The 22,353-nt window shown below is 39.2% G+C and overlaps 3 protein-coding genes across 5 annotated transcripts; all 3 read right to left on the bottom strand.

Moving 5' to 3' along the window:
• Nucleotides 1-4,371: 4,371 nt before the first annotated feature.
• gbx1 (gastrulation brain homeobox 1) lies at nucleotides 4,372-6,005 on the bottom strand (the record flags this gene model as incomplete). Its single annotated transcript, XM_079243048.1, has 2 exons — nucleotides 4,372-4,886; nucleotides 5,555-6,005. 2 exons carry the CDS (start codon nucleotides 6,003-6,005, stop codon nucleotides 4,372-4,374), a joined length of 966 nt encoding a protein of 321 aa, XP_079099174.1.
• A 2,069-nt stretch (nucleotides 6,006-8,074) lies between these two features.
• asb10 (ankyrin repeat and SOCS box containing 10) lies at nucleotides 8,075-13,229 on the bottom strand. 3 transcript variants are annotated; one of them, XM_079243103.1, is made up of 5 exons: nucleotides 12,789-13,229; nucleotides 11,528-11,795; nucleotides 9,691-10,195; nucleotides 9,041-9,154; nucleotides 8,075-8,650 (listed from the first exon to the last, which is right to left on the bottom strand). In XM_079243103.1, exons 1-5 carry the CDS (start codon nucleotides 13,111-13,113, stop codon nucleotides 8,465-8,467), a joined length of 1,398 nt encoding a protein of 465 aa, XP_079099229.1. In that variant the 5' UTR covers nucleotides 13,114-13,229; the 3' UTR covers nucleotides 8,075-8,464. The 3 variants fall into 3 exon arrangements, with proteins under 3 accessions (XP_079099229.1, XP_079099231.1, XP_079099230.1); XM_079243105.1 differs by having other exon boundaries at nucleotides 9,970-10,195; XM_079243104.1 differs by lacking the exon at nucleotides 12,789-13,229 and adding an exon at nucleotides 11,926-12,210.
• A 5,192-nt stretch (nucleotides 13,230-18,421) lies between these two features.
• Nucleotides 18,422-18,858, bottom strand: h2bk1 (H2B.K variant histone 1; the record flags this gene model as incomplete). Its single annotated transcript, XM_079243336.1, has 2 exons — nucleotides 18,422-18,658; nucleotides 18,745-18,858. The coding sequence occupies 2 exons, from the start codon at nucleotides 18,856-18,858 to the stop codon at nucleotides 18,422-18,424; spliced, it is 351 nt and encodes a 116-aa protein (XP_079099462.1).
• Nucleotides 18,859-22,353: the final 3,495 nt, after the last annotated feature.

The following is a 22,353-nucleotide window of genomic DNA, read 5'->3' as shown; positions in this document are numbered from 1 at the left end:
TGCTGTGCTTTACAGAGACATTAGACAATAAGTATGATTTAAAATTAAAAGAAAGGAAAAGGAAATAACATCAAATAAAAGCTATAAAAATCATAATCAATTTTAGCTTAAAAGAAAGAGACAGATTTGGACTTAAGATAAACTTAATATAAATAAATAAGTGAAAAGCGGGTGAGAACACGTGGGTCTTTAAACTGGTTCTTTCAGCTGATCTGAGGCTTTTTGTGAGTTTGTTCCAGATATGTGGAGCATAGAAGCTGAATGCAGCTTCTCTATGTCTCGTTCTGACTCTGAGAAATGATAAAAGACCAGAACCAGATGACCTGAGGGGTCTGATAAATTCATAACGGAACAGGAGATCTCTGGTGTATTTTGGTCTTAAACCATTCAGGACCTTATAGACTCGCAACAGAACTTTATAGTCTATCCTCTGACGGAGAGGCAGCCAGTGTAAAGACCTCAGAACTGGACTGATGTGGTCCACTGTCTTGGTTTTACTCGAGCAGCAGAGTTCTGAATTAGCTGCAAGTCTACAGGTCTGATGGGATTTTTTTAGGAAGACCCATAAATACCCTGTTACAGTAATCAGGCCAACAACACAAACAAGGTGGGAAAAAGAATGAAAAGACGTTTCTGTCTGGATTTTTAACCTGAAAATATTTAACAAATGAAAACAAAGTCATTTGAGTCTTAGAAAGTGCCTACTTCTTGCTCTCACCAAGCTGTTAACTTATTACACACCTCCTGAGAAATAAAAACCAGAAAGAAAGAAAAACACAAAAAAAAAAAAAAAAATCTGTGCTTGAATTGATCACCCTGCCTCACATCTTGGCAGACCCCCGGCCACTTGTGTTTGTTGTGGTGAGACTTGAGCGCCTGCTTGCACTGCTGTATGTTTTGATATTTCATCAGGGCCTGCTAAACACTGAGGAGGGCTCTCTGCCGCCCACCTCTTCTCAGACAAATTGCCTCCAAGATTGCAGAGGTGGGTCTGAGGCTGATGGATGGGTACACAAAGACCTGACGAGACCATATTTGCCAACATTAAATCCATATTTCCATAACACCTCGAAGCTGCTCTGCCACAGGCCACTTTTAACCGTCTGTTTAACAGTCACTTAATAACGTCTCCAGTCCTGACTTGAATGTTGCATGGAGGTGGCATTTAGCAGCAGTTCATCTTACATGTTCATTGCTCCCTGTCTCAGTTTGGATGTGTTGCTGTCATGCTTTTCCTCCTTTCTTCAACCCTTTAACCTCTTTACCAGTAATTATATCCACTCTGTGCTCTGTTGGCCTCACCATTTCTCCTCCCTGTACTCCCCACAGACTTGAACATCCATTCATCAATTTCAACTCTGTCATGTCTGACCAGTACTTCCATGTTGCACTTTGCCCTTCCATGACTACTAAACTCATGTCTCCATACCTATTTCCATATCTGCTCACTAATCAGCAGATTTCAATCCATCTCTGAATGTCTTACTCTCTCTCTCTCCACTCGTCCCGACCGTTTCAGAAAGCTATCTTCCTCATCACCACCCCCCCTTTCTCCTTTGTCTTATATAAACGCTGGGCTCCCATCACCTTCTCCAATTCTCCCTTTTTCCTTCTATAGCTCTCTCTTTTTCTCTCCCCTTCCCTGTTGGCTTTTGCCGGCATTTTGCTGTTAATTTGCCTGAGAATGCATTAGTTGTAATGAAGGCTGAGGGCCGAGGGAATCCTCCAGGGTTCCATTAATCATCCCCCCCTCAGACAGGCAACCTTGATTACAAGTGGCAAGAAATTCATTAGAGCCGGGCCTCTGACAACTCTTATCTCCGCCACTAGATCTGACTCATTAGGCAGCCAAATTAAAGCTATGATGGCCCTGATGAAACTCATCGCTTGTTTATCTTGTGCGATTTGATGCATCTGCCCATACATCACTGTAGCCACAACCGTCCGGACCCTCCCAAGAAGTCAGGCCTCTAGTCAGCGATGAGCAGTCTGCACACTCACACAACCGGACAGTAATGAGGTCCCTCGCTTTCCTCTCCCTCACTCTGCAGGCTGGAAGGAGGAAATAGGTACACACATCTTTGCTGGAAAGAACTTCTGATATTTCAATTTGGGATCCTGTTAGGAGAATGTGAAGCTTCGAAGGAGGAGAGCATATTGCAACTCAGAGAGAATTTTGCAAGGAACTTAAGTATGATGGAGGAGTTCTTTCTAAAATAGAATGAGCTTTTCTGGGATGTGTGAAGAGAAACCTAAGAATAAACTCAGTCCCTGTCACTCCCAGGATTTTTGATGATGACAACCAACATGAAGTTAGTAACTGACCTGTATCCCTGCTCCTCATCATCACCTCCGCCATGCAGCTCATGGGGACTAAAATAACAGTCGCACTCTGGCACAACGTTGTGGAATTGGCCGACAATATTAGCCAACTCTTGTACCATAATAAAATTTCCCACTGCTACTTCACACAATCATCGCTCCTTGATTCCCCATCCAAGTGTCAGAGTCTTGATATATGAGGTGGACAGTGAGATAAACTTTACTACTGGAAGACCTGTTAATGCACTGAGGTCAAAGTGAGATAAAGTTTATTTTAAGATGTGCATGAAAGCTTTGAGTAAATTGAAATGAAGAATGGATTCTTTCTATTTTTTTCCAGAACATTCATATTTCCACTAAATAATCCCTCCACAAAACAATATTTAATGAATATACTTCCATTATCAGACTGCAGTGGAGCCTGAACAGTTTAATGTGATGTGTGTTCTGACTTTTTTTTTTTTTTTTAGATTAGACAGTCTTCCCTCAGATGTGAAGGGAAAATATTCTAACTTGAAACTTTTCTGGAAGCAGTTCAGAGACTGTGCGCAAAGCCAGAACTGTGCATATGAAAGTTAAAATGAAAACATCAAGCAGTATTTTCTCCTTCCTGTAGCAGGATGTGTCCAGATATTATTGTAACCACAGATAAATGGGCTATAATATTACTGTCTTGCTTTGTAGCCTACATTTCCCATCTTTGATCTGTCATTTATGTGAGATCTGTTGGTGTCAATTAATATGGAGGGAAATAAATATTAACCACAAAACATTTTTTGTCAATTCTTATATTTACATTCCATCACATTTTTCTCATTAAGTCATTTTATTCTAATAATCCCATGCATGTCTGAACGTTTCTGGGCAAATCAAATTTCTGTAAAAATCTGACATGGTTTACTGGTGGATGACAGAAAAACAAATTGGTAAAGTGGATTTTTAAAGGTTTTAAAAGTTGTTTTTTTGTTGTTTTTGTTTCTTTTTGCAGAAGTGTTTCTTTTTTCTGTTTTGTTGCTATGAACTTATGGAGGCGTTGTCGGTTTGGGTGCCTGCGGTGACTGATGGAGAAGTTCATTACAGTGTGTTGAATGCGCTGCAGCCTAATGAGGAACCATCAGTCCACTTGAGACAACATGACCTCCTAAAGAGAAATTAATCACTGCAGCTATTTAAAAACCACTCATCTACAATCCAGGTCCTCATGTTTCAGGAAAAAGGGAATCATTTGTAACTTAGAGTAACTGAGATTAAAATCTTTGCGACGCTGCGTGAATGAAAACATTCAGACTTCAGCGGGTTTTTTTTTTTTTTTTAAATTATATAATTAAGTTTTTTGAAAACATGATCGGAAAGATTGTTGGAAGAAAACGGAAGAAACAATATTTTATCTAAAATATATTTAGCGATGCCGTTTGTGTCTTGTTTCCACAGCGCAGGCCTTTAAGAAAATTCTGTTAAGATAAAATCCTTTATAAACCTCACAGTAGATCTTAAATAATAACGATTCAACCTGAATTCCAGCATTTGTATAAAACGATTTATTAGATCAATTATAATTTACACTTGTCCCTTGTTTGTTCGCGTTTCCTTCACTTTTTTCTTCTTTTTTTTTTTTTATTAAAAAAATGTTCCCAAACAAATATTCTTCAAAGATACTTCCTACATCTGCCAAATGAAAATGTAAAAACGTCTTCAGATACATGCAAATGTGGTCAACAAATTGTACGAAACACAAAATCCAGATATTCTTCACCAAATGAAGACATGCACATAACCAACAGAAGGTTTTTGCCCTACATATAAATAATTAGAAAATGTTTACAGTCACATCTCATAGTGCCCATTTGTGCCATTTTTTAAACATTCCTATTTACATATTCACACAATAATAAATTAAAACGACAGTATGTTGCCCATTTGATGCTTTTTCTCCTCTCAGACAAAATTATTGAATCCTTCCTTTTGTGCTTCATGCGTTCAACAAGTCAGTAGGAAAGAGTCATTTGTACGTGTTCTATTATTTATATTTTTCTGATTTTTCATCTGAGATCATGGTCTGGTCCCCTGCTCTATTTGTTGATGCTGACTCCTCACAGCAAACCTGTTGACGTGCACTGGGATGGGGACCACTATTTTGGGATTTCTCACAGGTTCTCCTGATCGGTTGTTGACGTTGCCGGCTTTGATCCGTTTCCACTTGGCCCTGCGGTTCTGAAACCAAATCTTCACCTGCACCTCACTCAGTTTAAGTGCGTGTGCGATCTGGGAACGTTCAGTCAAAGAAAGGTATTTTTTACAGTGAAACTCCTTTTCCAGTTCGAGCAGCTGCTCGCTGGTAAAAGCTGTTCGTCTCCTTCGGCTCTTCCCAGCCGAACTGCCGGTCGGCAGCGTCTCTTGCGAGCCGGTTTTAAGTTTGACCTTCTGGGACAGGGGGCCACAGTTGTTCCCGTCCGAGAAACTTTCGTTCTCGCTGTCGGCTGAGCTGTCCTCCCGGTCGCTGCAAACCGTGTCAGCTGACTTTAGGTCCAACTTCTCGTCATCGGAACTGTACAGTTTGGTCTCACCTAAAATTTCAAGAGGGGAAAAAAAGATATTCAGCAAATAGTTCATGGGCTACAAGCCAAGAGGTTATTATTTTCATTTGTCAGCTCGTGCTTGAGACAGCTACTAGCTGAGATTAATTACAGGGGGAAAAAATAGAAAGCAAAGATAAAAGAGAATTTTTTTTTTTTAATTGGAAAAACAAAATGAAGTTCTATAAGTTCATCATAGATGTGCTCGGGAGCTTTTCAAGCTTGCGCTGCATCTGTATTCATTTTGGCATCAGAGAACATGTTTAACAATCCACACGTGTTTATTTCATTTCAGTTCAATGGGTTTGTGCATTGCTTCCAGTTTTTTAGGCCTATAATGTCATGAACGTCCGATAACTAACAGATAAACTAAAAATTCCTTTTTGAATCGACAAATATATCTTTTAAAAACCTGACTTCTAGCTGTTGACATATACAAACCTGATAAAGATCTGTTCACAACATTATTAGCTACACATTGAACTATAAACACACACAAAAAAAAAACAACCCAAAAAAACGAGCCTTCCAAAACTTTCGCCATGACGTAACATGCTGATTCTCAAACTATTTTACATATGAGGTCACTTTTCACGCGGTAGCATTGAGACTAATTTTTTTTTATTTATTTATTTTTTTATGAAAAAGTCCAAACTTACTTGATATTGTTTGAAAAGTTTCCGAGAAGTTCAGCAGCTCCGAGCTCTTGTCCCGACTGTGCATGTCCTCGGAGTGTGGACTTTCCTGTCTCCTTGTTACAGAGTCTGCGGCGCTCAGACGGGGACCAGGCAGCTCTTGTGGTGGGTAGAAACTGTCCGGCGGATCCGAGAAGCTTGGCATCGTTGTGGTGAGTGCAACCATGGATGGCACTCCTTGTCCCAAACTGGCACAGAACGTGTTGGTGAGCCGTCCTGCAAAAGAAGCCAGCGGCGCTAGTGGAGGAATACCAGACGATAAAGGCGAGTGGGATAAAGCCTGTGGGATAACCAGAGGTCTGTACGGCATGAACATGGGATAACCCGTGTAGAGCAGGTGTCCAGGCCTGGGTTGAGGGGTTCCTATGAGGGAGTCGATAGAAAACGCCGTCCCTTGACCGCCCGGTCTCTGCATTTTTGCAGGCAAACACTTTTATTTGGTGGGAAGTTGACAGCAGACGTCCTCTCCTCTGCGACGCGCCAAAACTTTCAGTTTAAATACAGAGTAGATTGAAAGTGGGTCCTCTGGCGTGTTGTCATCCCTGGGAGAGGACTGCTTCTCCGGGTGTCTGCGCGTCAGTCAGCCGGCCGGGCGCTTTGTTGTGTGCCTAAGCGCTACCTTTTTTCCCCCTCTTATTTGTCACACACTGGGACATAAACACACGCTCTCTCTATCTATCTACCTCTCCCCTCTCTGCGACTCCTCCCTCCGCCCCTCTCCGATGCACCGTGTGTGCGCGCAGAAACCCGGGGGGGGGGGGGGGGGGGGGGGGGGGGGGGGGGGGAAGCGCATTGGCTATCATCTGCAATACAAGAGGAATGAAAAGGGGGTGTTTCCCTGGGGGCTCATCCATCTTCCTCAAATTACGCTTCATTTCCTTATTCAGCCTCTGACTTTTTGGCCGTCTTGAGAGGCGGTAGTTTCCCAGTGGAGACCAAATAGAGGAGTTGCATCCCCCCACCCCACGTCCCCCCCCCCAAAAAAAAAACCCCTCCTCTTTTTTTTTTTTTTGCCAGGTCCACCATTGACTGCGAAAACGGTGTGAGAGACTACTCCAGCCCTTCCCCTTCTATAATCGTTGACCACACCAACCCAATCAGCTATTATTAATTTTGATTGATGATAAGTAATTACTCTGGATTTAAGGGACAGGGAAAAACAACGGCGGCTTTTGTTGGAATATCGGGGCCGATGGGCATCAGAGTCAGGAGGGAGGAGAGGCAGATGTTTCTCCGCTTTCAGTCCTATTCAGCACAGCTAAAAACAATGCGTTAGGCTTCAGGGAAAAAAAAAGACTTGCTGCAACAATTGTTCCCTAGAGAGAGATACTCTGTGCGAAATCAGAGACAGATAAAAGAAGCTTATGCGAGGTCAACAGCAGTGTGGACACGGACACAAAGTGCCCAAAGTCAAACCTGAGTGGTTTTCCATTTTGTTTGAACTCGAGGAAACTGAAGTGAAAATGAATTATAAAACTTAACTGTTCTTTTTTTCCCCTTCTTCTTTCTTTTCTTTTTGTTTCAAACAATGATGCATACGTTTGGCTTTGCGCTCATTTGGGAGTAGTAATTTGTCTCTGATCAAAGATGCATGTGGAGAATAAAAATCACTCTTCTCTTTTCTTTAATCGCAGATCATCTCACCTTTTAAATTGCAATGGGGAGTGATGATGATTAGCCCTATTGAGTCCTGGGTGCCCGAGCTCTCCAACCGGTCGTCTGATTGCACGAGGACATAAACATGATCACCACCGACTCTGATTAGCGACGGAGGCCCAGGCCAGGCTAATTCTTATAATTGCAACTGACTTCAGGAGCACCTCTCTTTGAGCCGCACTGAAACCATTTGCCGAGCACCGCACCATCTCTTTTCCCGTTTTATGTTGCATCCTCTTTGCAACAAATTCGTTTAGTCTTGTTTTTAATCTCAAGAGTCCATTTTCTCCCGGAAATAGACGGCACTTATTTTAAGATGTTTTGAAGTGAAAAGCTTTCCATAGGCTAAGATAAATTAATAAATGCTTTATAAAATAAAATAATAGAAAAGAAAGAAAATCATGAAAACGCACCTTTAAATTGTGACAGAATTTATATTTGATTTCCAGTTGAGTGGGTTTTTTTTTCCAGAAAAAAACAAATTTTACCTATAAATCATTGAAACAAAAAAGCAGTCCATGATTTTAACCAGAGTTCATTTAGACATTTTCCCTCCCAAAAATGTAAAGGCAGAAAACATTAATTAACAGATTACTAGAGGAGAAAAAATAAAAACAAACAAACAAAAACATTGAGAAAACAACAACAACAAAAAAAAAAAGAGAACAATAACAGATTAAAAGTATTCATGGCCATGGTAAGTTTGTTTTTAATTATTTATTTTTAATTTTGTATATATATATATATATATATATATATATATATATATATATATATATATATATATATATATATATATATATATATATATATATATATATATATATTTAGTTAAAGTTAATTTAATCATGTATGTGTGTAGAGTTACCTAAGCAGTTGTTCGAGGGTAATCCTTTAATGTGGGCATTTACTTGAAGTTTATGGGGAATAAAAGCCCAAGCCTTTTAACTTGCACAAAGTAGTGCAAGTTAAAGTGCACAAGTAGAAAAATAAATCTTATATAAAATATAACATTGTATATGAACTTTCAGTTCTAGTCTATAACTCCCTCTAGTGGTGTCATATCATACAAATGAGGATGCTAAAGCAACGTGTGGATTTAATACTAACAGAGTCAAACGAATTGTTTCTCTCACCCAAGTATTAAAGAACATTATTAGATTGAATGATTACTAATTAACATGTAGCGGCAGCCTGCATTACAAACAACACATGTTTTCAGTGGACGTATCCTCTGTATTCCAGGAGCAGGTAGTTCTTGATGAAGTTGGGCAGATCAAGTTTTGGGACCACTTTGTGTACTCGGCCCTCCAGGAAGCTTCTGAGTCTGCAGCGAGCCAAGTGCTGGAGGCAGCGAGGTGTCATTGCCAAGGAGAAGATCGACTCGTAGAACTCTTTGTATTCCTAGATATTGACATAAATAAACGTGATCAAACATAATTCTCACAATACAGTTTCATTAACTGTTTATACCTTAAATTATAATAAATTTACTGTTAGCTAATTATATATATCAAACATGACTGATGCAATTACAGACCCCCAATCTGAAATGCTACATTTTCAGTGATAATTGGTCACCAAAAGGTTTTTGTATTAAACAAAGGTTTCATCAGAGCATTTGGAGTCTTTTAATCATGATGAGAGCGAATCATGTCATTTTGGGGGGAAGACATGGAAATGACAAAAATATGAGATATGAAGCTTACTGCTTTAAGAAAGAAAATACTTCTTCAAAATGAAAGAAACACACATCTTTGAAAACTTCCCAAATGAAAAATTTAAAGAGCTTGCCTTTAAAGCCTCTTCAGGCACAGATTCAATCCAGGTGTCTGTGACTTTCAGGACACTATAGGCATTGAGGAGAACCTCGATGGTGCGTGGAGATTGTGAGCAGTGCTTCAAAACCTAAAAAGATGCATCCCAGCCCAGATATAAACAATCAGAGTCATACAATAGCATTTGTAGTTCATGCAAGCAAGCTTCTGACTCCATAGAACTGAAGAAATAAAGTAATTAAACACTTGTGAAATGAACAGATTGGTCTTCCCTCCAGGGGTTTAACTGGAAATTATGCAATTAGCGCTAATTAATCTCCTATTAACACTTGCCTAATTAGGAAGCAGGCATTTTGTCTAGTGCACGTGGGTTCGCTGATAGTTGTAGTCTGTTTCCCACAGAGTGCAACACTTCATGTTGTGTCATAAAATTGTAATGATTTGAATGTGAACTTGTGAAGTCTGCAAGAACAGTGCAGTGTCTAAAGACTCCTAGCCATGGTGTTACATGTGCTGCACTTGGTAATTATGCCAAATGAGCCACTTTCATGGCTGGTTGACGAGGTTGTATCTTATATTTCTACAAACCAAACTGACGATCATTAATCCTTACTTAAAACTCAAGCACACATTTTTTTTTATCTCAAATAACCTATAGTGTCCTACCACAGGGAGAGCTCCTGGCCAAACTCGTATTGAACCATAATTGAGCAGAGCACGGACGATCCTCTCAGGATCATGGGAAACTTTGAAGCACACCACTTTCAGGATATTGTGCATTGGAGCTTCACCACCATAGTCCATGGAGTTGACGCAGGCACCATTAGCCAGCAGCAGATCCACTATGTCTGGATTTACATTCTTGCAAGCCATGTGCAAAGGTGAGTGTTTGTCCTGATCCACTGAGTGAACACTGGCTCCTGCCCCCAGCAGCAGCTGGCACACCTTGAAGTAACGTCCCAGGTCCTGAACTTCCTGTGGTTGTGAACATGCTGCATTCAGGGGTGTGAGACCTTCATCATTTTGTTTGTCCACAGCTGCTCCATAACGTAGGTAGAGGTCAACGTGGTCTGGAAGGCCATTTTTGGCTGCAGCATGTAAGGGAGTGTCATCTTCATCCAGAGTGCGACCATTGATGGCCGCACCATACTGAAGGAGTAGTTTAGCACATCTGCCAACACAATTGTAGGATTCAAGATCAATTAGATCAATTCATCCAAAACATTTTTTTAATCCAAGTATCCCTCCCCCACTACCATTTTTTTCATGTCCATGTTTCAAATGTGACTACTTAAAATACTTTTGATATTCTGAGTTCCAGAAATTCAACATTTTAGCGTCTTCTTATTGAACTTGGATGCAGTTTGTTCATCTGGCAGCTATGTAAAGACTATTAAACCCTCAAATAAAAGACAAATTATTAATATTCTGGTTTTATAGGTCATGTTTACTAATGGTAAACTTTGCAGAATGGTGATACAGTTCACTTACTGTCAAAAGATTTATTTCCATTCAGTTTTGAAAATAATTTTCAACAAAATCTTGTATTGAAGATGGGAGAGTCTGACCACTGCCTAAAGCCTTTTCCATCACATCCCAAAGATTCTTAATGGGGATTCAGCTCTGGACTCTTTCACAATTTGAGAACAACAAATCCTGGCATTGTCATCTTGGAATATGCCCCTATCAGAAAAAAACCAATTGATGGAATAACCTTGTGATTCAGTATATTCACAAAGTCAGCTGAGCTCATTCATTGGGCAAATAATCCCACCATCAATCTAAAAAAGGGTTAATCTGGATTCATCAGACCACACAACCTTCTTCCATTGCTCCAGAGTCCAATCTTGCTTGCTACAATCTTGCGTGCTACCTGGCAAATTAAAGTCATTTTCTCAGGTTAGCCTCAGTGATTAGTGGTTTTCTCATGGTTACACAGCCATTCAGTCCAAATCCCTTGAGTTCCTTTATGATTGCATGTTGTGGAAATGTTCTTACTGTATTTTATTCAGCATAGCCCTGAGCTCTACTGTTGTTTTTCTTTGATTTGATGTCACCTTACACGAAATCCTGAATCTGATCATGATCATTCAGGATATTTCTCTGACTAAGTTTCTTCCTGGGAGATGATGATTACCCACTATCCTTTCAGCTTCTAATAATGTGTTGGACAGTTCTTAACTTTTTTTTTTTTTTTTTGCTGTTTCTGCAGTCTCATTATATGTTTTCTTTGCTTGATGCATGCCAGTGATTGAACTTTTCTTAAACAGAGTAACATCTTTTCCAAAACCATGGGAAGTGCCTTTCAACATGGTTGTTTAAGATGCGAAGCTACTTATTGCATCAGTTGCGGGGTTAAAAAGAACTTTCTGCCAGCTGGAAATAAAACGCCAATAATCCATTGGGAGGCTCATACCTACAGTTAAATCCAGGTGGTAACTTTTTTTTATTTTGCCAGCCAGTTTATGAAGAACTGCAGTGCCTTTTAGTTTCTCATACTCACTCAAGCGATTCAGGGCTTGTGCACACATGCAAAGGCATGAGGCCGTCTTCTGAGACCGCGTTGGCATTGGCACCATGGATCAAAAGCAACTTGGTGCACTCTGCCTGGCAGTTTTCACAGGACTGATGCAGAGCAGTGATGCCCCCAGGTGCCAGGTCTACGTTTGCCCCACGTTGCAACAAAAGTTTCAGGCAGTCAGTGAATCCTCGACCAGCTGTGATGTGAAGTGGCGTCGTCAGTTCTTGCTCATAAGTCAGAGACCATAGTCCTGCAAGCAAAGCGCATAACGGCCATGAGGTCACTTTGGAGTTAGAGTAAGAAGCATTGTTAGCAAGCAGAAGACAATGTACTTTAATAACATGTCCTATCAGAATGACAACATGACCTTTAAAACCTACTGAGACATCTGTAGTTAAATCTGAAGTTCTTCCACTCCTCTAAATTGCTGGTGTCATAAATGGCATCAACAAGGTAACCGTATTCATCGTCGTCCACAATACTGAGAATAGTCAGCTCATCGCCCACAAGCAGAGAATTCCAGAACTGCAGGACGCAACCTGTTGCTTTAGCTGTGGCAATCACATCTTCACGATAATTCTTTGGCTTGTGCCACTTTATTTTAGGTGCTACATAAGCCATATTCCAATTAACAGGATTGTTTTTAAAGCTTTAGCTGTTTAGTTTGTAGTGAAAGGACCACTTGTGTGAGTTGTTTGTGCAGATGGGGCTATTTCAAGGAGGTGTTATGTGATATTTCAGCTGACCATGGCGAACCTTGCCAATGCAGTAACATGGAAGCCAATGACTGTGCATTTTCTGTAGTCTGTTTTTTCAGCTACTCCACTGAAGCCTGTGGTACATTTGCAATAAAAGAAGTGAAATGCAATATAAAAATCTCGGTGTCAGTGTCATTCACTGTTGCAAACACACTTTGTATGACACAGTCCTCCAACATTTTAATTTATAGTCCTCAACATCTATTTAGAGTGAAGCTGTTGTAGGTTAAAACTGACCTTGAAAAGGACTTTTTGAATGATGTTTAATCTGAAAGGGCAAAAAAACTGGGCATGACTGTCGCTGGACTTTAAGCGGTTTCTATAAATACTGCCTCGTGGTTTGTTTCTATAAATACTGCATTACAGTGTCTTTAAACACTCAAGGTGAGAAACTTCTACTTGATTTCTCAGATTTCAGTTTTTTGGTTGCTTGTTTTCGTGGCTTGCTAAATGAATTTTCTATAAAGATAGATGTTTTTCCTTACCTTCCCCCCGGGCAACCCAGCGCATTTCCCCTCCTTGAGGCTCAATGACAAAGTTTGCAGTGGATCCTCTCGGAAAAAGACGCTGCATAGCCTCCAGGTCTCCTGTATACAAAGCATTTTGGATAACCATGTCTTGGCAGACAGTTACTGGGCAAGCAATGTTTGACCTCAGCTGTGTTCTCTCTATTGTCTGTTTTTTCATCAAATAGCTACTGAGGTGGTGAGTGGCAAGCTGCCTCCTGTATTTGTCCCTCTCCAGCATTTCCTTGTCAAGTTCAAGAGAACGCAATGCTGTTGATGTGAAGACAAAGCTTCCTCGGGACATGCTAACTGGCTTCTTGCCTCTCCAGGAGAAATGTGATTTGGTAAAATGGGTAGGAGTAGGTGAAATAGGCTGTCTTAAAAGACCTGTCTCATGTCGGTTTATGATGTTGGACCCTCTCTGGCTGCTGTCCACTTTTTGCCTGCAGGCTTTTCATAGAGTTGTTTTGATATTCGGCATGAGACCCTCCCTGCAGTGTGACAAGTTGTGCTATTTTTATGTCTCACATGCATGGTGCACCCAGTCTCACCTCTCTTGTTTGCCCCAAGCCTGCCATGAAGTCTTATTGTCAGGCAGGAAGAGCCAATAAATTGAATTAACTTTATACGCTTTTTAGGGGGTAAAAAAGATATTTTCTAAATTACACTGCTTCCAAGCAGTTAGACTTTCTTGTATCTTTTAAAATAACCTTAAACAAAGTACTTTAGGCTCTCTGAAGGTCTTTGAAAGTTGTTCTGTAGTCATTGGCTGCTTTATTTACTCAATTTTGGTCCAGTCCTTGGGTCTAAATCAAACAGCCAGAGAGTTTTGAACAGTGTCTGTAAGCTCTTTGTTACAAACAACCTGACCTACAGATTCATCATTTGATTCCTCAGTTGCATGAAAAATTAAAAAGACTATTTTGACACACATAAAATAACATCATTGCACCATAAAGAGACTTTCCAAAGTGCTATTTCAGCATGGATGGGGTAGTGTGGTAAATTGGAGGCCAAAAAAGGGTAAGATGTTAGAACTCTTCATAGCATGAATTTGAATACCATGTCTGTACAAAAGAGGATAAAATCTACCAAAGACTTGATACAAGAAGAGAGTTCCTCCCTTTGTTCTATCCACAGTTCCCTGAAGCCTCATCAGATATGGCTTTTTAGATGTAATTTATAAGAAAGGGTATGGACAATGAAAAAAAAAGTTGTATCCTAAAAGAATCAAGAAAAGAAAGGAAATTACAATAAAGCTTGTAAACTTAACTCAGGCTGTGTTTATGAATTATTAATGTAATAATGCCAAAATTGGCATAAAAAAGAGAATAAAGCTGGTTGAACCAAACATTGATGTTAATATTTATTAGAATTGCACAGTATTTTTTTCCAGATTTTTTTTCTAAAGCAAATATACAAAGTAATGCAACCATTTGCTGTTTTTTTTTTGTTTTTTTTTTAATATAAAGAAATGAGGGGTGGCTGTAAACAACCCTTGCTTAAACATTTAAGGAACTTATAGGCTCAAATTTTCTTGATTTTTCTGTCAGAGGAAATGCAAATAAGAACTACATATTTGTATGCCCCTGTAAGTAGCTTTCAAAATGTCTTTTTTTGCTCGGTATTTTTTCCTAGGCGCTCTAATGGATTTTCTGTATCCACATGGCTCCCTGCATTAGAACATTAGGCTGAATGACTGGCAACCGCTGTGTCACTCTGCCCCACGTGTGGCGTTCTGATGGCAGAGGGACGGCGCATAATTAAGCCTTTTAAGCCTACTCGCTAGGCATCTGATAAACATCTCTTTTGACTGATGAGCAGCCATTTTCTAGTGGTAGGAAAGCAGTTCACAAACACTCAGCAAAGGTTATCATGACTGAGAAAGATGACCTTTGAGTTTTTAGAAGGCTTGTTTATTATGTTGTATATGATACACAATGTGTTAAATAAAACAAACAGATGTGGAAGGTGACTTTATCCTGCGTTCTGTAAGGGAAGTCCATCAAGATGGCTTCAAGTTCTACAGAAGACAAGATTCGAGCTACAGGTAGAGACATACATGATACTGGCACAGAGGTTTTTACCATTATTTTGCTTTTGAAAACACTGAAGCATGGTTGCATGTCCTCCTTACCTTAACGATTGCTCTGGTATGGAAATCAAGTCCATTCATTTTATGTTACAGTGTGGTAATAGATGCCACATTAAACAGAAAGCGAGTAAGAGTTTCAACTTTGAAAACACACATTACCAAAAAGAGACTAGGAATATTGTTTTTGCGGCTGGAGTACATCCCTTTAAATGACATACATAATGAGTTTATAATATGCATCTGGGCTACCTCCTCTCTACTTTGATGTCTTCCAAATGGCCCGGGTGTCATCAGCAGAACATGTAGGCACTTTCCCGCCTCATTGACTCCCAAATGTATTTTAAATATCATTCCTGGTAATGCAATTATTTAAAATGCTGAACTAAACACTTACTAATGGGGAAAAAGACAGCCACTTCGATAAATTCATTTCTCAAATGGTGGGCACTCATGTCTCTCTTTTTTTTTTTTTGTCCTTCTGTGAAGCGGAGGCAACTCTGATGACAACAACAACAACAAAAAAAATATATCAGCAGTAGCAGTACCCCCTGCCCCTTACAGCCCCCCTGTTGACATATTAGATCTTTGGTTTCCACACATTAGCCACCAGTAGCTGTCTTTTTGAGGCTTTCTCCATCGTGGTCAACCACTTTTCTTTCCCAGGGAGGAAAGAGGCTGGACATCAGCAGAAGCCCTGATGAGAGTGAGGCACTTCATTTATGCAATCATAGGCAATTAGTTCCCTCTGATTATTAGGCTCTTAATGCTATTTTGAGTACCGTGGCACTGAGTAACACAGAAAGGGATTAAACTATAGCCCTCCCACCACACCAAGCAGCCATTTAATATACTGAGAACATAATGAAATGTACACAGTAATTACAGTAATATTAAATGCTAATGGGTTTGCAATTGGATCTACTGTTAGTTTAAGAGAGTTACAGAAACTAAATATAATCTAAGTTTAGAGAGAACCTTTTAAATGTAGCAGAGCACTTAGTTTTCCATCAGGTGTTTCTGAGTTAATTAATTGTCAAAAGTCTTGACATCATCTCTAATATTTGGGCAACTCTGTGCTGGAATGAGAGCAATTAAGATTTAATTACCACATTTGGGCTCACATATAGCGAGCTAAATAGCAGAGGGTCTGAAGTTTGCATTCTGGTGGTGGAAGAACTTGTAAGTCACCATGGAAACATGGTAGGACATAATGAGGATGCTTAATTGACTGCTAACATTATAGAAAGCCTGTGGCCAACTTTATATGATTCTTCTGCTGGTCTGATTAACATCTATGTTTATCTTTATTTTTTACAGACACATTGACACATTCAGTCTGGTTTTTAGAGTTAAATGCCATTCAAATGTCTCTGAGAAACAATAAATGCTGGTTTACGTATTTGGCTCTTAAGAGTCCACAACAGGGCTTAGACAAGTGCCCCGTAAGCAGATATTTCTCAGATCGCATCGCAATGCTTGAGATGTTAGCAAAGACCTTAAATTAATTTATAGAGTCTCGAATTGAACAGTAACTCCAAACTATTCAGTGGAGGCATGATTACTTTTTCTGTACTCTTTCAGCACTGAGCCCTCTACCTATCACGTATTGTATCGGTCTTTGCAGATTCCAATTGTCTCTCAATGCACTGATCACCACGCAAATAGCCCTCTGTTTCATCATGACAATTGAGAGGTTCATATTTCAACCTAATAGTCCTTCATAACTTTAACCATCTATCACAACCTCATTTCATTGCAGTTGCAGTTAATACGCGCTTCCCTGCCAAGTGGAACATTTTCTAATGATGCACTCTCACATGAAAACAAGGCAAGGCATCCCAGCCTCTGCATCACTCACTAATGCACCCATCCATAATGTGTTCATAGCAGTCTGCCTAAAGCAGACAGCGATGACTACCACTAGGCGCTGGCATGAGAGGGGATATGGGGAAGGGTGCAAGATACAAAACCTAAATGACCATGATAATCATGAGCAAAGTAACTGCCATCAAAGATTGTATCACCCTCATAATAACTTCTGTAGATTTCATATCATTACCAAGAAAGCTGGGAAACATCTAAAATAGATATCTCAACAAAAACAGTCAGCAATGGGAGTCACACCCAAGTATATTATTACAGTGATCCTGGCTTTTAGGGATGTTGATAAAAGCTGCCTAATAGGTGTATGTAAAGTCTGATGTAAACAACATCCTAATTAGAGAGACCTTTAATAGTTCCTCCATTTTATGCAGATTGAGCTGGTGCAAAGGCTACAGCCATTATGCTGTAATCAAGTACTATCCAGTGTCGCCTTTTAAAATCCTGATTAGAATGCATAACAAGGATACAGTGTTGAATTATTCCCTCTATTAGGTCATACATATATTTCATTTTTAAGGACAGCTTAATGATGACCTTTGCCATTGTCTACATGAACCTCATCAGGGATGAAGGATACCAAAAAGAAGAACACTGGTATATCTTTAGTTTAACTTTCTATGGCTGGGTACCTTGCTTGTAATCACAGACATTAGTGAAAACAACCCAAGGTAACTGAAAAGATTTCCTCGAATTGAAAAACTGGAACATTAAACACGCCTCTTATCTGTCATTTGGTTATTGTGGATAATAAAAAAAAACCCCACTGTACTGCTTAAAGAGACAAGGATCTTTATAATTTCCCATAATGACAAACTTAATGGAATAGCTTGCTGATATTGTCTCCTTTTAATTAGCCAAGAAAAGCTCACATAATACCCGTTTGGCAATATCTCCAATCACCTGACAATATATGCTTGTCCTCTACAGCATTTATACACTTTTTTTCCCCCTTTTTAGGTCGGATGATATACAATATATACACAAAAAAGAACTGACTTAATATAGATACTGTACCACCACTTAAACGCCTGATAAAAGGCATATGATAAATAGAAAATCCCCCATCATGTTTAGTCTGTGCCTAGCCATTTATTCCTGCACACCTGTCTGCATGTAGATTCCCTGAAAACTGAATTTAAGTGTCTGACAAGGCAGCCACCTGTTTGTGCTGCTGTGTGCTCAGCTCTTCAAGCACAGGTGCTGTATTTGATTTTAGTTTGATTTGATTGTGTAGCTATGAGTGCTCATATTTGAATTCAAAACAATTTACGAGAGGGGAAAAAAAGGAAAAGCATTTCTTCATGGTTCAATATTGGATTCATTGGGTTAGCTACAGCTGCACTGTAGAACTGAAATAGTAGTCATTCTTGATAAAGTCTAGACGATTTTGGTTAATTTTATGTTTGTGCACAAAAGGGTGCATGTACAACCCCGCTTAATATAATTTTAACATTGCAAAATCGAGCCAATAGCATTTTAAAAGCAGGAGCATTGATCAGATAGACAATCACTCCATCTAGTGGAGAACATGGTGTAAAAGAAACGACATGGAGAAAACAGTTTTGAGTTTTTATTGAAGTGGTTCACATGGAAACGCCTTACACCAGGCAGGAATCCTTGTAAACCTCATTTTTCACTTGGAGCTGGTGTACTTGGTGACGGCCTTGGTGCCCTCGGACACGGCGTGTTTCGCCAGTTCCCCGGGCAGCAGCAGCCTGACCGCGGTTTGCACCTCCCTGCTGGTGATGGTGGAGCGCTTGTTGTACTGGGCCAGCCGGGACGCCTCTGTGGCAATCCTCTCAAACAGGTCGTTCACAAAGGAGTTCATGATACTCATAGCTCTGCTGGAAATCCCAGTATCCGGATGGACCTGAAGACAGGTAAGAGAGTGTTAAAACTGGAGGAAAAAGGGAAGTTTTGCGACTTTTTTTTTTTTTTTTTTTTTTTTTGGCCTACCTGTTTCAAAACTTTATATATGTACATCGCATAAGTCTCTTTTCTTTTAGCTTTTCTTTTAGTCTTTTTCTCGCTGGCACTCTTCCCTTTCTTTTTTGTTAAATCGTTTGTCATTTTTTTAAGCCTCTAAAAGCTGTATGAAATAGTTTAGGAGGATTTAGAGCAGAGTTTTTGTTAGTGCGCAGCTGTTTATAAAGCTTGTCTTGATTAGTGTCTAATTCAGAACACCTGGGCTGTTTATCGATACTGACGTCAGGGGTAAATATTTATTTATTTATTTATTCATTTTTTATTCAGTTATTTATTTGTTTAAGTAGCAACGCTGTGTTTTGGTTTTGAAACAGTCTTTGCTCTCAAGAGCAGCTATCTCATTTAGAGGACACACTATTGCACGTAAAATTGATTACCACTAGATGACACACTTGCACTGCTTCTAAAATCTAAATAAAAATAAAGGCTGAAATACCAAAGTTCACTATAACCCACTTTAACCTTCCAAGCAAATCATAGGTTTACATGTATAGGCTATATACCCTACTTTATTTCCCTTGAGATAAATGTGTTGACTCATATGTTGACTTGAGCGTATATATGGGTTTATCCTGTATTGAAGGAGGAATAGAGGAGTAACTTCAAAGATGTCTGGAGTTACTCTGATGCTATCTCTTTGTTTAGAGAGATATAAATGTTTATTTAAGCTATGCTTATTAAAATGCTTGCAATAATAAGTGTTTTTTTTTTAAGTGTCTTTTGTAAGCATTCACCTCACATGCAAATACATCTGTTTTTGTTCAATTTTGTTTTTCAGTTTGGCACATTCATTTAGTCTCCTCTGGATGGCACAGTTGTGCTGTGAGAAATGTGCAGGAAAGATTCAAAGATGCTTTTGTGATGGAAATTTGAATCAGGACAGTATAAGTTCAACGGCTTGCATACTGAGCAGCTTGTAAATAATGTGTAGTTAATATTAGAGAAATAACATCATTCCAGTCTGTATACAAAATTCTCTTGTATCTACAAAAGCACCTTTTAAACTACCTTGTTTCCCTTAGTCATCACCAGTATGACTGCTTCCTCCTCTTATCTGAACCACTTGTCTTTGTGAAACTCTCAAGGATAAAAGTAGCCATGTCTGCAGTTAGGCTAATTCTCATATTGATGTCCTGTAACTGTGTGTGGCTGCTCTCCTTATGTTGCACATGTTTAATAAACTTGAGTGTGATCTTCTCATGGAAAGTCTTGGTAAAATAATTTCAGCCACACTCTCTAGTTGGGATCTCTCTTCATAAAGGATTTTATGGGGTTTACACCTTCTGCAACCCTATATGTAATCTTTATCATCTTGTAGATAGTATGAAGTCAAGATAATTCATGTTTTGCCATACCATATTTATTTAATTTCTTGAATAGTAAAATGGATATACAGTTGCAATCAAAATGATCATTTTTCCTCATTGAAATGAAGAAAAAAGCAAAACACGTTTTGTACATGTCGCAATTTAAATCAAATTGGCCCTAATAATTTCTCAGTTCTTTCTAGCTTATAGAAGAATGAAGTTACTTGGGAAATTAGCACCTTTTGTTACTTAAGCGTAATGATTATGAATCAAAAACCTTTGAATTGAGAATCAAATCGTCACCTCAAAAATTGGAATCAAGTTGAATTTTGAGTTGTTAGATTCACATCACTATTAAATAGTTCAACACAATTGTTATCATGTGGTTTCTCCACATTAAACAGAAAATGCCACTTTCAGTGACCATAACAGTCTCAAAATTATTTAACTTCTTTATGACAAGTAATTTTAGTATTTATTAGAGCAGTCTTTTGCTTTTATGACCTGCTGGAAACATGATGCATAGCCAGACACCAGCTTCTGGCAGCATTTCTGTGGAATCTTAGCCCATTCCTCATGGACAAAGGTCTAAAGTTATGTTATGTTCTTGAAATTGTATGGTGCAACGGCCTTTCCCAAAGATATTTAAACTCAAGTTATTTAATGGGGTTCCAGTCAGGTGACTGTTCTGGCCACTTTAATATTTTCTAGAACTTCTTTTGAAACCAAGTTTTGGTGGACTTTGCGGTATGCTTGGTATCATTGTCCTGTTGGAAGGTCTAATGACGATCAAGCTTCAGCTTTTTCATAGATGACAACACAATTTTAATCGGGATTTCTTTATATTTGATTGAATCCATTTTGTCTTCCACACACTGTAGGTTTCCAGTGCCAGAGGAAGCAAAGAGCCCAGAGCATCACTGATCCACTGCTATTCTTCACTGTAGTCAAGGTGTTCTTTTAAGCATATGCTTCATTTTTCCTCCTCTGGACATACCCGATTTGCCTGATTGGTTAGTTTTGTTTCATCACTCCATAGAACAACAACCCAAAACCTCATTGGCTTATTTATGCAGTCCCGGGCAAATCGAAGACAACTTATCTTGTGCTTTTGGGTCAGCCGTGGTGTAAGTCTTGGAGTTAGGGCATGGAACCCTCCAGCGTATGTGTCTTACTGAGGAAACTGAAACCTCAGTGCCACCTGCCTCCTCAGGAATCTGGTTGCAGCCATTGGCATAGCTTCCACCTTCTGCCATGTCCAGGTTAGTGCAACCACTGTTCCTTGAACTTGAAACTTGCAAACTATGCTTCCGACTGCCTTTTTCTGAACATTCACTGCCTTAGCTATCTTTTGGTATCATTTTAAATGTTTCTGAACATTTTTGAGATTTTCTCTTGACTTAAGACATCTATAATAAGCAATCCAACATCACAGTTAACAATCTACCTATCTGTGGTGTTCCATCTCAAGCACACCCGATGCAACTGACGAAAGTCTAAATTTGTTAGGTGTGCCTTAGACCTCAAGTGATTATCATTTGCTCTCACGGTAATTTCTATTCGGGGATTGAATGATTTTGAAAATACGGTGGTCAGTTGTATTTTCTGTTGAATTAGTTGAAACTACTTATACTAATTTTATATTGTTGTGTTAAGCTATTTTAATGGTCTTGTTCAATTTGTGGATTGCAAATGGCTGCTAGTTTGTACTTTTTACCAATAAACCTAATTTGCAGTGGGGGTATAATTTTGAATGCAACTGTATGTTAAGACTGGCAACATATTCTAAAAAAGGTTTTACATTATAGTAATACTGCTTTTTTCACAACACCATATGATGAATAATTTGAGTTATTTTTTCCCCATTCATCTCAAACATGTGCAACAGTGCAAGGTTATCAAATTCATATTGTAAAAAGATACAGGTTTGAACTGCAGGCAGGCAGGTCAGTTCCCACTCTCTTTTTCTCTGCCAGTTCTTTGTTATGCTTGCAAGATTTTTGCATTTAAAAAAATACTTGAATGTCCCTGGAAAAGGCATTGCCTTAAGGGAAGCAGGTTTCTCTAACTTTGCAGTGCACTTTTTTGCATTAATAGTATCAAAGGGGTGTAAATTAGTTTTGCCAAGGGCGTTGATACAACCCCATATTGTCATAGACTCTGGCTTTTGGACTTGTTGACAACAGCCTGAACAGTCCTCTTCATACGCTGAACAAAAATATGAATACAACACTTTTGTGTTTGTTTCCATTTCTCATGAACTGCACTCAAA

The sequence above is a fragment of the Telmatherina bonti genome, assembly GCF_933228915.1.
Source record: "Telmatherina bonti genome assembly, chromosome: 7".
Taxonomy (NCBI): Eukaryota; Metazoa; Chordata; class Actinopteri; order Atheriniformes; family Telmatherinidae; genus Telmatherina; species Telmatherina bonti.
Note: the sequence above shows the minus strand (reverse complement) of the source record. Positions and strands in the feature narration are given on the sequence as shown.